The 14,051-nt window shown below is 44.2% G+C and overlaps 1 protein-coding gene across 9 annotated transcripts in view; it reads left to right on the forward strand.

The window, feature by feature from the left end:
- The window catches only part of lef1 (lymphoid enhancer-binding factor 1), a 46,501-nt gene that overhangs the window by 15,746 nt on the left and 16,704 nt on the right, over positions 1-14,051 (forward strand). For all 9 annotated transcript variants that reach the window (XM_061058150.1, XM_061058160.1, XM_061058216.1 and 6 more), the window contains exon 4: positions 9,716-9,848. In XM_061058150.1, the coding sequence (XP_060914133.1) occupies positions 9,716-9,848 (133 nt within the window). The remainder of the gene's footprint in view (positions 1-9,715; positions 9,849-14,051) is intronic.

Genomic DNA, 14,051 nt, shown 5'->3' on the forward strand with positions numbered 1-14,051 from the left:
TACCTTTTATTGTTTCATCTTTATTAACTGACACCAATGGAAGTAACAGAAAGAACTTGCAGCACATGTTGCTGCTCATTAAAGTTAATGTTGGTTTCTTAACATCTGAATGAGATTATATGAAAACATGAGCAGTCCTCTATGAATAAATCCAGCTGCATTGCGATCACAGTGTGTCCATTGTGCGGCTTATCATTCAGAACTATGGCATCAGGTGCATGAGTGTGCCCCATAATGTTGTGTATCCATATGCTCTGAGCCTATAAGGAGTCCCCTTTGTGCTCCAGCAATTCACTATTACCATTTCTTTAGAAGTATCGGGGGATAAGGAGGCGTTGTCCATTGCCGTGTTGTACATGGTCATTGTTTTGTTTAAATTAAAGCCCACAAAAACCTGCCCCAAAGCTAATTGACAAGGCAGAGGTTTCATGTGACCATTCAGATCCTTGGAGAGGTTTCTTCAAGTGTTCCCTGAGTCTGTGGGGACGGAGAAAAGCCATTTGTTCAGAGGGGATCAGATTTGAATGGCTTTGTGCTTTTCATTCAGATCTTAACAGGGGCGTGTGCGCCCGGCTAGAAAGGACCCCTAAAATGTGTGGTTTGATTAAGGACTAATTCCAGGCTGAAAAGCAGTTGTTGGTAGTCTTTACCAGTTAATCCCTTAAAACGTGGACTCACACCCAAACAGTGGGCTGCTGGTATTGTTGCACAGTCCATAATGTGAAGGAGCTGAAAGGTCTGTAGTGTGATCCACATCCGTGAATGCTTTTAGCACTCGGACATGATCCTTATTAAATCCAGGTCGAAAAACGGTCAGATGATTTGTAATACAATAAGACAAAGTGGCTATGTGTTCAGAAAGACATCTTTGGGAGAAAAAGAAGAGAATATCTTCAAGTGCAATGGGCTCCTTTTAGATCAAAGGGGCGTTTATCATGGAACTAGGGGGTCAAAAGTTCAGATCAAAGCCCGGGACACAGGTGTCATGCCACCTGAGGCAACAGGGCTTCTTGTGGCGAGCAGTTTTGACTTCATTACATAACCTACCCGCACTAACCCTACCACAACAAAATTCAACAATTTAGTTTTTATTTTATTTTACACAAGTTTTATTTCCTGCTTGATTAAGTTGTCGCTGCACAGGCTCTCTAAACCCGTCTGTATTTTTAATTCGTTTCTATTCTTGAACACTACGTATGTTGGTGGGTGTGCACGTGTCTGAGTGAAATACAGAAGGAAAAACTAGGTCAATACTCTCTTCAGCTCAGGCAGAAGCCGCTCTCATTCAAATCACCTCCCCATCCACATTTTTCTAGCGTGTGCCGCTGGAAACCTTCCTCAAAAAACGCAGCAGCACCTCTACTGCCTGTTTGCTGTCTGTCTCCGTCCTGCTCTCTTGGCTAGCTTGCAGTGCTAATATTTATCCCCTTCCTTCCTGTGGATGTAATGTGTAACGTTGCATTGGAGCTGGCTCGGGCTTGGGGAGAAGAGTACTGTCTCGAGCTCTCGTCTCCACAGGTAGAGACACACAAAGACCCCCACCAGACTCTATTTCCCCCACTAGACGCTGAGCTCCCAAATCCAAACTGACAGCCATTCATGCCCAGAATACCTGGGCGAATGCTAGGGGGGGGGGGCACTATCTGGGTGTAGCAGGCAAATCCGCTCTTGTTCGACGGCTCTATGAAGCTCCTGCATGAGGCAACTCATCAGCAAATTTTCCTCCCTTCTGCACTGTGTTTTCTTCTCCCTCCTTCTCCCTTTCTGTCTCTGGTATTGTGCTACGGCTAAGATTTTAGCGAGCTCTGCCGCACAGAGTTAGCTTGTGCTGCAATTTTATTTGTGTACATCTCTCAGGGCCTTCGAGTGTTGTTGTTTGAATGTGGATGTTGGCACCACGGCGCAGCCTGGCCTGAATGTAGCTACTCAGCAGACCAGAGCTGGCATGTAATGATAAATCATGCAGTGTGTTAATGCAGCAGTGGGGTTTCTATAAATAGTTGCTGGAAGAGAGGGACGCCGGTTGATTCAGGAATAAAAAAAATAAAAAAAAGGGCGCCCTTTAGATTTTCTGCTGGTGGTCAGCTGTAAAGGCCCAGTTCAAACAGAGGGCCCAGAGATTTAAACACACAGCTGATCAGGTAAAAGACGGCGTGACAAACTTAAAGACATTATGGTTCTTAATTTAATACAAACATATCGACGTATCCAGTAAAGATTTTCTGATACAAATTTTCCTCCCCAATAACAATTCCAGTACTGAGATTTGAGTAGTGGATGATACTGATTATCTCTCTGCTACTCGTGGGATATCAAAACTATATCATATATTGGTTGAAGAGCACTGATTGCTGACATTTGCACACTATTACAACACTTTCTAGTGGAACGTAACTGCTGTTGTTTTCTTGTCACATTATAATTAAACCTAAAACCAGTTGATTTGTTTGGGAGCGTTCACACACTTCATTTTAGGCAGTCGGGTTGTCACGTTGCCAGAATTCTAAACTTCTATATGACACAAATAAAAACTCAAACACTATCGATAACATGTTTCAAAACCACTGAAACAAATAAAAGAAGTCCTAGTGTCTCAGTATTGGCTAATTCCTTATTTTAATTGATTAAAAAAAAAATGGCACCTGCAACACTGTCTGAATTTTGGAATCAAAGAAACTGTCTCTTTATCTCGTGGCTGCTTTGGGGTAAAAATATGACTGAAGATATGCCAATTCTATTGATAATGAAATAACTGAGATTGTATTACAACATGTATCAAAGTACCGACAATGTCATTAGGCAGTGACCCTATGCTGGTATCATCTCAGAATGTCTTTGGACGTACAGAGTAGCTTTAGCCCTTTACACATAGTAATGGACAGGCTTGTCACGCCATAAGTTTGTTTTCTTTTCCCGAGAATGGGGACGGCATGCCCGTCCTACTCTTGACTCTGATTGGTTGGATACTCTTTGCATTTCTTTGGGTTGGTCAGCTTTAGGCATGAGGACTGATGATTTGTTGGGGTTCATATATGGGCAAGCCAATCAGAGGCAAGTGAAGGAATATATAAGAGGGGTTAAAAAATTAAAGAGCGGAAATGTATGATTCTCACCGTGTGAAATGGGAGGATTAGCATGTGACCATGTAAAGATGCTCGACTGCGTGATGTGTGAGCGTTTGGCAGCTTTGCAATGAAAAATAAATGGGCTACTGCACTCTCTCTTTTCAATAAGTGTTGAGAATAACAGAATTCTGCATTGTTAAGTAACGTGGGGGTTGTCTGTTTACTTCCTTCATTAGATCCAATGAAAGTAATGGGGCTACGTAGAGCAGCCATGATCTTGGAGGGGGGAACAGATGCCTTTTGGGTGCTCAAGTGCGTGTGCGGTCTGCCTTTGTGTACGTGTTTGCGTGTGCGCTCGCAGGCCTGCTGACAGTGGCACTTCAGCAGAATGTTTGCCCTTTCCTCAGTCCTTTGATGTGACCAGGTCCTGCTGTGATAATGAGCCCTGTGCCCCGCCGCAAGGTGAACATCCTGCAGTTCGCCCAGGGCTCTGCCAGATCAGCGGCCAAACCCCCACCACATCTACACACACACACACACACACACACACACAGTAACACTCAAACACTTACACGCACAGACGAACGCATGCAAACACACACGTGCACTCACTCAATGAACACAGCAGTAGAGTACTGTACCAGGCCTTCACTTGCAGCTGATCAACTGGCATACAATGGTAGGGTGAACACGACAACAGTCTGTCGTGTGGTACAGAAACATTTCAAGACCCTATACCAACAGTGAATACAACATGAGGGACTGAGAATGCGGCTGAACGCAGTGATATTTGTCCTCGCGTCAATAAATCCAATGAAAAGACAAAAACCAACAATCAATTGATTAACTAATATTTGTTGGCTTATCCTTATCCTGCTGTTTCTGGTCACAGACTAAAAACCATTAAGAACATGTCAGTGAGCCAGTTTCCAGTTGGTGAAACTAATGCACCCATTGGTTTTGGTTGGTTAAGCGATCGGTTAAGTATATGACAAGAAGCATTTTATATGCCCTTATTTTTAAAGGTTCCTATCTCAAGTAGGAACCAATGAGTCACAAACAGACTCTCGATGACATGAATGGTAGTTTCATGGGATTTGTTGATAGAAATAAAAAATACTGATTTGAAATACAGAAGTTAAGTAGAGTGCAGGATTTAAAGGTTTGTGTTGCTTTGCCAACAGTCCTGTTCTTGTAGAGTTTTGGTATACATTTTGTGAATGTTATATGAATGAATGAGTTAAACAAAAAATAAATAGTGATCCATATTGCTAAGAACTTTTTTACATTTAGATGCTGCTTGTGTACTTCCTCTATAAAAACAATATCAGACTGAAGGTTGTGCTGTTGTACCAGATATCAGCACGGCCATATCTGAACCAATCACAGCTGTGCTCATATTCATCAACAGATCTTCATCTAGTGTGAAGGTACCTAAACATCTGTTACCTGATTTGTCCGAAAAATCTATATACAATTTTTTGGAGTCTGCCCAACCCTATTCATCAGCTTCTAACTTTAACCTTCACTGTTTGCATGACCTTGTTAGAAGAAGTGTATGTCATATGATGATAGCTATTGGTTCGTTCCTAATGTTCAGTTGCTCTTCCATGAGTCTATTTAAATAGCTCCTCAACACAAGAGTTGAACACTTTAAAAGGCGGATAAAGTCTTTTATCCGGGGCGGGCATATTTCACACAAATTATCTTCTTTGCACATGCAGAAAGTCACTGTGAGAGCTAGCGTGATTGGTTTGCTCCGAGCGCACGCTCCTGATGCCAACTGAGGGATGATGGGTAATCCACCTCAACCTATTCAGTTGTGCTTGGTGGCGGCGGGGATGGGGAAGAAGAATTCAGCTATTAATAGATTCTTTGTGTTCATATGTAGCATGTATGTGCTAAATTCATTAAACCCGTGGTTATTGCATTCTCTGATCCCTTTGACATGTACCATGACGGTATTTTACAGGATGTTGATGTTCTTTTTAATGGTGTTTTTCTTCTGTGGATTCCATGTTATTACAGCGGCATGTGTATGGTCATGTGTGCTAATGTGAAGCGATTGGTTGTGCATCTTTGTGGCTGTTACTGTGGTATTTAGAGGACAGCGTGACAAGTTTGTCGCATGATAAAAATGTCTTGCAAGTCAGCCAGTAATACCATAACATTGCATATGTTCAACATGCCTCTCTGTGCTATCCAAGTGAGTACTTTAGGTTTAAATGCTTTTCATACATTTGTGTTTTTCCAGTTTTACCCGACTGACCTCTCCTTTCAGTGTCATGGTTCTCTACAACTTTTGGACTCAGACTTGCGCGCAGGATTTATGATGGAAATGGAAAGAAGAGGTAGAAGAACAGATTTGAAGAGGGGGGGGGGGAGATTTACAGATGTAAATTTGTCTCCAAGGCAGGCTTTTCCTGTTATTCGTAGCCTCCTCCACTCCTGTCCCTGTGGTTGGCTTCGCTTGTTCTTCTCATTACCCCGGGCGCGTGGCGCTCCGTCGCTCGCTGGCGGTCTGGCTTTCTTCTCCATTAATTGGGTTTCGTTACATTAAGCCCCTGGCCAAGGGGCCATCCTGCCAATAAAACATTCCATTTTTAGCACTTCACTGGAAGCTGGTGGGGTTCAACCCGTTCTACGAATGGTAATTGGTTATTTATTTAAGCTTCCTCAGGTTGGTCTCCACTGGTTTTGGTAAAGAGAGGGGGGCAGGGGGGGGGGGGGACAGTCCCTTTTCTTTTCTGTACTGTAAAGCTTCTGAGAGAATGTTTGCTCACTTTTGTTGGGAAAAGGTTAAACAGCTTGTACACAAACACACCTGAGAGTGTACACCTGGTCTGAGAGGGACTGTGGGATCGAAGCAAAAGGCACACCCTTATTTCATTCGGCACCTTTTGGATTAAGACGGCTTTCAAGCTGCAACTCCGTGTATTTTATGACTCCAACGCCAGTGGAAACAAAAGCAGAAGACAGTATTTAAGCAAATTACAAGAAGGCGGGTGCTCTCAATTACTTTAATGAGGTAGGTTTCCTTGAAATAGTTGGAATCCTTTTATTTTAGTTCATATTTACAGTCAACTCTTGATGATACTGAATGCAATTGCCCAACAATTTCTTGCCCCATCAATTTGTACTCCAGATTCCAGCCTGGCCATTATTATGGTGTAACGTTTTCCCTCAGAGGGCAAAAAAAATCCCGTGAGTTAGGTGATGCTGAGTTTCAGGGTGACGAGGGCTTCTTTAGTGAAACGATTTAGCAGCATGGGAATCCATCGCCACCACTTGAGCTGCTATCTCCCCAGCTGTTTGTGAAACACCTCACATGGTTTCCACACACTTGATAGTACCTGCAGGCGCAGAGAGTCCTCATTGCATATAAATTACAGAAGTGGGAAGTGATTATTATAAAATTCCCGCTTTCCCTTTTTTCCACTCCACTCTGCAGAAGTGGTATAATTGAGTGAAGTACAAAAGCCGTGCTGCAAGGGGAAAGAGAGAGAGAGGGGGACGCCAAAAAGGCAATATTGCAGAAACGGCTATTGCATATACTGTACACTTGCAAACACACACTCATGCGCAGGAACCACGGCGAGATGATGGCGGAGTCTGACAGAATACAGGGCTCAGAGACGCCGTGCCGTCACAAAAATCCTCCCTCAGAAAAAAATACAGAAACAAAAAATAAATGTCCTATTTCCCTTCCCCACCCCCAGATTTCAGACAACATGCCAAGTCACTGGCTCCCCATGCTGAAACACACTGAAGTGTCTCCTCCATGGAGGGCTCCCTGCCAGCTCCAGTTCCACACAATGAATTTCTCTTAAAACCACATCTAACAGGTTCTTTAGAAGGGCCAAGCCTGGAAATGAAATTCCAAATGGAACGTTTTCTTTTCAGCGCTTGCCGCCCTTCCCTTTTTTACTCTCGCTGAAAAATATGAATAGAAAGATCCTAAGCCTATTATTTCTTCTATACAATAAAAGGGGATCGCCAATATGGCTGCCCTGCATTGCAACACCACCACCGTTGCTGCTGCTGCTGCTGCTGCTCTATCTAAGGGCTCTTGCAGTCAGGATGGGGATGAGAGGGGATCAAATTTTTTGATGTTGCGTGACCCTTATGGTTTTGGTCACAACCAAAACGGTATCATGCTTTTTTTTTTTGCAATTGTGTTTGTGAACTTGCTGTGAGCTGCAAGTCTCTGCCTGGAATCAAATCTGTGGCTCCATGATGGCTGTTTGCATGCAACGACAGTCATTTCAACTTGAAGCAGTCAACACGTGATCAGGCTTTTACTTAACCCTGATAGAGTTTTTCCCATCATACTGTATGGATGTATAGATAGAAGCCTCATTGAAAGCTCACTGCTTTCTTCTGGATGTAAACTTGGTTAGTTATGGCATGCAGTTTAAGTAAATGGCCATAAACTCTGCATTGGTCACAGACGTTTGCAGGTTTTTCTCTGGTGGATTTGTCCACAATGGAGGGCAGTTTATTAAGAAGTTGAGAAGAATCAGATTTGACAGCTGTAACCAAGAAAAGCAGTGGAAAAACTTCTCCACTTCTGGGGCAGGAGTCTCTAGCTTCCAAAGCTGCGAAGCTCCATCACATTTTTTAAAAACTATTGTAGTATATGTATATGTGATACAGAATGAGAGAGACTAACTTTTGTTTCCATTTTCTCTTCTTCAAGTTGGAGAAGACTTTAAGATAAATGGGAATCCCTCAGGTTCTTATCTCATTCCCACAGGATAACTAACGGGAGTGGAGAGGCGTAAAATAATATGGGCGAGAATGCTATCATTTAGCCCCTGGTGTAGGCATGGCCCAGCAATCCCAGTCCTGGTTAGCCCTCCTTAAGGGTTTGCAGGCCTTCCTTATAATCCCTCCCCTCCTTTGGATGAGGTCTGACACTCCCACACTCGCAGATTATCCCCATCACCTTTGACTCTTGTTGACCGGGGGGGTCAGAGAACCTACACTCACCTGGGCTAATGTGTAAAGCCTTATGGTGTAATTAGTTTTCAGGCAGGATTTTTGTTGTTTGGGCTGAAGCAGGCAGTGTGTGCCATCTCACATGGTTTAAAGTGGACCGTGCTGCGGAATGAGGCTCATATCGAGAGCAGGACTGGGAAAGAAAATGGCCCAAGGAGATGAGATTCCCAGACCGATAAGGCGTCTGATGTGGATGACGTGTCATGTGGTTGAGGTGACCTCTTTTATTTCACACACGCACGCACACACCAACCACACATACTGGCCTTTTGTGTTGCTGGTTTTGACATTCCCAGAAGGTTGGGGGGTGGCGAGAGGGAGGGGAGTATTAAGTTGAGAGCAGTGCCAGTCTGTGAGAGGTTCGGGGGTAACACAGACATTCCAGCCACCCTTTGTGTATTTGCGTATGTGTGGTCGGAGATGGCGAAGGGGGGCACCAATCACCACTTTGCACTGCAGGAATGTCACCTTGGCGGACAGGTCACTAACGTTAAAGCTTAAGGAGAACCCTTGATAGTGTTGTCTCTTCTGATATTTATGCTCATCCTTAAAAAAGAAAGACTCTCTGCAACATTTTAGATCAGGTGATTTTCCCACGAGACCCCCCCTGATTTATAATTTCAAGAAACTCTTTGATTCGAACTTGTGGGCGGGGTTCAGTGGAAGCATGTCTCACCCAATTGTGAACTGATGTCTTCTCCGATTAGCCTGACATCCTGTGGAGGTGATATTTTGACTTCAGCTCAGCCCTGGGCTCAGATTGTGAACAGTAGATTTAGCATGGCTAAGCATTACCATGTGTTCAGTGCTGCTGAAGCATGTAAGCGCTGTCGGCTGGGGGTGGAGGGGGTGGAGTGGGGGGGGGAGTGGGGGGTGGGGTTGGTGCCGGGGCACTCTGGGCCTGGCTCGCTCTATTTTGGTTGTCAGGAGGAGGCAGGTCTCTGTGAGTCAGCCGGGGATGGGAGGCCACTGTTGACGTGATTACCCCTGCAATAAGTACCGCTGCAGACATCTGTCTCACTCACGCTCTCTCTCTCCTTCTCCCCATAGCCGACCCCCACTTCTCCTCCTCCTCCTCCTCCTCCTCCATCCCTCATCTCTCCTTCCCCCGGCTCTTGCTCTGTAATGAACTCCCCTTATTCACCAGCTAATGACTGCCTTTGATCTCCCGCCTAAGACCTCTGCTCTAACTCTACCCTGTGAATCTCTCTTTTCTCTCCCCTCTGTTCGCTCTACCGCTCGCTCGCTCGCTCGCTCCCCTTCGCTCCAGCTCCGGTTGCATCTTTCTCTTTCTCTCTTTTGCTGTCTCAAACATGCGCATAGACTTCTTTGGCTTGTTTTTTTCTCCTTTCTTCAGGGAGTATGATTTTTTATTTTTTTGGTCCTGCTGACCTAGGCTGAACAAAGTTTTGAGGTGCTAAAAAGAGAAGTAATAAGAGTTGGTAACTTTCTTTCATGAACATACTATTAAGCTTCACCACCATCTATAAGGGAAGCAGACCACCCGCACTATATGAAGCCGTACCAGTCCCCAGATCATGTGGCATGGAGAACGACCACAATGCTTACGGAATAATGCAGTTAAACCATATGTTTCTCATCTGTCTTTCAGATTTTTTAATCTTCTTGTGTTCTTTTTTTCTCCACAGTCCAACAAAGTCCCCGTGGTTCAGCCGTCCCATGCAGTCCATCCTCTTACCCCGCTGATCACGTACAGCGACGAGCACTTCGCCCCAGGGTCCCATTCTGGTCATCACCCTCAAGATGCCAACAACAAACAAGGTAGAAACACAGCAAAACAACACACACAGCACAGCCTCATCAGCAGTAATATAACTTTGTGAAGGATGTTCCCAAATCCTCTATAGAGGTTTTTTTTTTTCTGTACCTTTTGGCATCAAAAAGTCGGCAGCAACAACATTTTTGAAACGAAGAACTTTCTTTAGGTTTCCCATTTGAGCTAGACCTGCAAGAAAAAGAGGGACTTATTAGGAATGGACCTATCACTCTTTTTTTTCTATTTCAGATCAGATCACTTTATTAGCATGAATCTAGTTGTGACAATAGTGCAAAAGCATCAAATGACAAATGAATAAAAAATGGTAAAATCATGAAACACTAACAAGGAAACAAAAAAGTTTGAAAGCATGTTTGTCGGTGTATGGGTGACAGTGTGTGTCTCTTTGTCTCTTTGGCTGTTTGTTTCTCTCTTTTCCTCTCTCCGACTGTTGACTTTCCATTTTTGAATGTTATTACTTGGCTAATAATGAAAGATGAAGAACAAGGTAACCAGGCTATGAAGTGAGAGACAAACCCAGGTTGTTACATATAGGGACTAAACTTACGTGATGGCTCAACTCCACGGTCAGGTCTACTCCGTACAAAAACAGTGTAACAGTGAGAAGATCCTGTTATTGTCCAGCTTTTGTGGAACAACAACAGAATCCTCACTGGTGATAAACCTGTTCACTTTGGAGGGCAGCTGGTATTTTATTTTTGGTGCGTTCCATTTGATGTCAGATTTGAAATTCAGAGTTACTGGGCTGATACATCTGAAGTAGGAATTCTGACTCGCAAAGTCAGAGAACCTTCAGTTGCCCGAGTTAAAATCCAACATCGGTGTGATCCAATCAATCACACCGATAGTATCATGTAAGTTCTGTCTGTGGACATGTTGTCATGTTATTTTTGCGCACAAACACTTACGCAGTGTGTAGTTATGGTCTGGTATTAGCTAACAAAACAAAGGTACTCCTGGAGGCGTCCATGTTGCTTGTCTGACTTGCAACTGGACGCGGTTAACTCGGGTGTGACGTCATTCCTAGCTCCGAGTTCTGCGTTAAATGGAACACACCATTCGTATCAGATCTATTTGATAGGCGTACTAAGCAATTCATATGTTTCAACCATATTGTAGATAAGTACAAGTTAGCAGGTCACCAACTCTGGAGATATATATCCAAAGGCAAAGCACTTTGTCTCTCATTGGTTAAGAAGTCCTCTTATCTGCCTCTTATGAAATTCCTCGTCTCTGCTAGGCTGGTTGTGCTGGGCTCAAATATGGAACTGAGCTGAACGGACATTACTCAGACAGTGGCGAAAAGAATCACCTCCTTATGAAGAATGGTCTACAACTGTGGCTCATCTAGCAGCCAATGAGAGAGCAACATATTCTCTTTTATATCAGAACTTGCACACGTATAGGCTACAGCCCTTATATTCCCTGGTTATCTGTGACTGCAACTTCGAGGTCAGTTTAGTATTTTTTATTTCTTGATTTGCTTTTTTAGAATGGGCAGATGAGTTTGGCATGGGAGGATCAGTATGTTTCGTTTATTTGCTTGTTAGTTTGTAAAATTCAATAAAATAGGTGAATACAAAAGACGGATTTGATACCTCAACCCAGAGTAATGCAGATACAGATCAAACACCGAAGCCCTGTCTCCCTCAACTTCAACATATTTTGTAACTTTACTTTACAAACTGAGCATAAATACTGACTAAAAAACTCAGTTGGTGTTAAACTGAACTAATACCAGAGTTTATTCTCGCATCCCTACCTGTCAAAACTGTCAGGAATCCATCAAGTCAAAACAAAAAACAAAACAAAAAAATGTCAGAGCAAAGTCATCCTCTTTCTCTCTGTTCCTCGCATGAACTCATTTGAAGCAGCCTGTGGGACGACGCGCTGAGCTCCTCTGCCCTCTTTCCCTCTGCTCTCTGTGCCTCTCAGTAACAACATCACAGCTCCGCTCTGACAGCTGCAGACGAGCTGCTCCGCAGTGAGGACGAGCCTCCTCTGCCTCCTCAGCCCCGCACAGCTGGAGACTTTTGGCAGCTTCTCACTAATACTGAAAAAGACGTGGGCCCTCTGCAGTTTTGTCCCCGCACCTTTTCTTCTTCTCCTTCTCCTTCTTCTCCTTCTTCTTCTTCTTCTTCTTCTTCTTTTGGCTTTTCTTCTCCCGCGGCTGCTAGTTGAAAAGGAGGAGAGGGATCAGACAGGATGTAGGCGATGAAGAAGATGAGGACGAGGCTGGGAGGTTCTGAGGAACCGGCTATAAATAACAATGTAGAACTAAGCACGCCGCACAGTGAGATGAAGGGAGTGAGAGTTGTTTAAAGAATCTTTGCTCCACATATGTCAGAGGAATCATACATCAGACACAGTTTGTTGAATATTTTCCTAATGGAAGCAGGAAAGATTTTTGTGTTGACACGGAATTGAGCAATAAAACACGGTGCACACATGCAAGCATTAGATTTCAGAAAGTTGTTGTCATGTCGTACAATTTACGAGGTGGTGCGCTCCGTTTTTTCTGTGTTGGTCCTCTGTCGTGCTGAGTTTTTTTGGCTGTATTTGATCTTTTTTTCATCACCGGCCCAGCAGAAAGTCCAAGAGATCCAGTCGCCAGATATCTGCCAAAGATTTCTCAAGGCACATTCATGTGATGAAGATTGCTTCAAATCTCTCTTATTCTCTTGTTTTTTTTGCTTCCTCTCTCTGTCTCTGTCTCTCTCTCTCTCTCTCTCTCTCTCTCTGTCTCTCTATCTGTGTTTCTCTCTCTAATATCGACCATTTGCTGCTCTGCCTTCCTTAGTGGGCTCAGACTTTGATCTGCTCGTTAATTATGAAAAACAATCATGGATTTTCTCATTATGAGCTCTAATATGCACAGGGCCGCAATGCAGGATGGAAGGTCGGACGCAGGGCTTTGGGGGGGGGGGGGGGGGGGGGTCTTTGAACATCATAGATCTAAACCCTGTATGTGTAAAAGAATTGAAATATTACAAAGGAGAAGTAATTTGAATATTGATTATTATATGTAGCAATGAGAATCATGTTAGTGTTTCCTTTTTTGAGAGGACACGCGAGGGGGCGTTGTTGGGTTTTCAGCAGGAAGGTGTGAACAGCACAGTGAGTAATGAGGCACCTTAAGGGGTGTGGGTGACCAGGTTAACACGCCGGGGCTCTCTGCGCCTCCTCCTGCTCCCTCACTACCTCCTACCCTCCCACCCTCGCCTCCTTTCCTTCTGCCCTCAGGAGGGCCCTCAGGATTGTAACGTGGTGGATTAGTGGGCAGGGGGTAGTGCTATGCACACTATGAATCCGGCGTTGCAACATTGGCTTTGGAGATATAAGCCCCCTACTCCCACCCCACCCCCTCGCTCTGCTTCTCTGAGGAGGGAGGCCCCTTCAGACCACAGCCTGTAGAGAGAAAGACGGAGAGGAGCGAGAGAAGGCCGGGAGAAAAGGCTGGCTCCAGCAGGGATTAGAAGATGGTGCTAATCTGGAGGCATTTGCCCTCTTTTCTTTGTGTGTGTGTGTGTGTTGTGTGTGTGTGTGTGTGTGTGTGTGTGTGTGTGTGTGTGTGTGTGTGTGTGTGTGTGTGTGTGTGTGTGTGTGTGTGTGTGTGTGTGTGTGTGTGTGTGTGTGTGTCTTAAAGCACCCATAAAGTTGTGTGTATACGAATATTATGTCCAGAAATCTACACCCTTTCACTCGTATAATAACGCATGTTGTCAAATGAAAAACAAGAGGACAATTGGTCGTTACAGATTTCCTTGAATATAGATTATCTTGCGTTCCTGTCCTCGGCTAAATCTTCCTGCAAAAAAATAAAAAAAATGACCCCCGGACCTTGAAACCCAGCAGGAGAAGGCAAGCTGGAGATGGAGGAGCTTATTCCCGAAGATCCACCGACAGTTAGTCTGAGTCAATCCCTTGTCTGGAGGGAGAGCTGCAGCCTCTGACAAAAAGAGAACGGCTCAATTAACCAGCTTAAAGACGCTGAAACACAGTGGAAGGACTCTGCCATGTCGGGATGATAATGTGAGGTCGAGAGGCCCTGACATGTGCACTATCCTTGACTTGTACTGAAGGGTGAAACAAAGAGTAATATCTTAAATTACACTGATTATCTTATTCATCTTTTAGTCTTCCTCACCCGCATTAATATAAGCTAGTAAGGAAATCTTGAATTAACT

Source organism: Labrus mixtus, chromosome 2, assembly GCF_963584025.1.
Source record: "Labrus mixtus chromosome 2, fLabMix1.1, whole genome shotgun sequence".
NCBI lineage: Eukaryota > Metazoa > Chordata > Actinopteri > Labriformes > Labridae > Labrus > Labrus mixtus.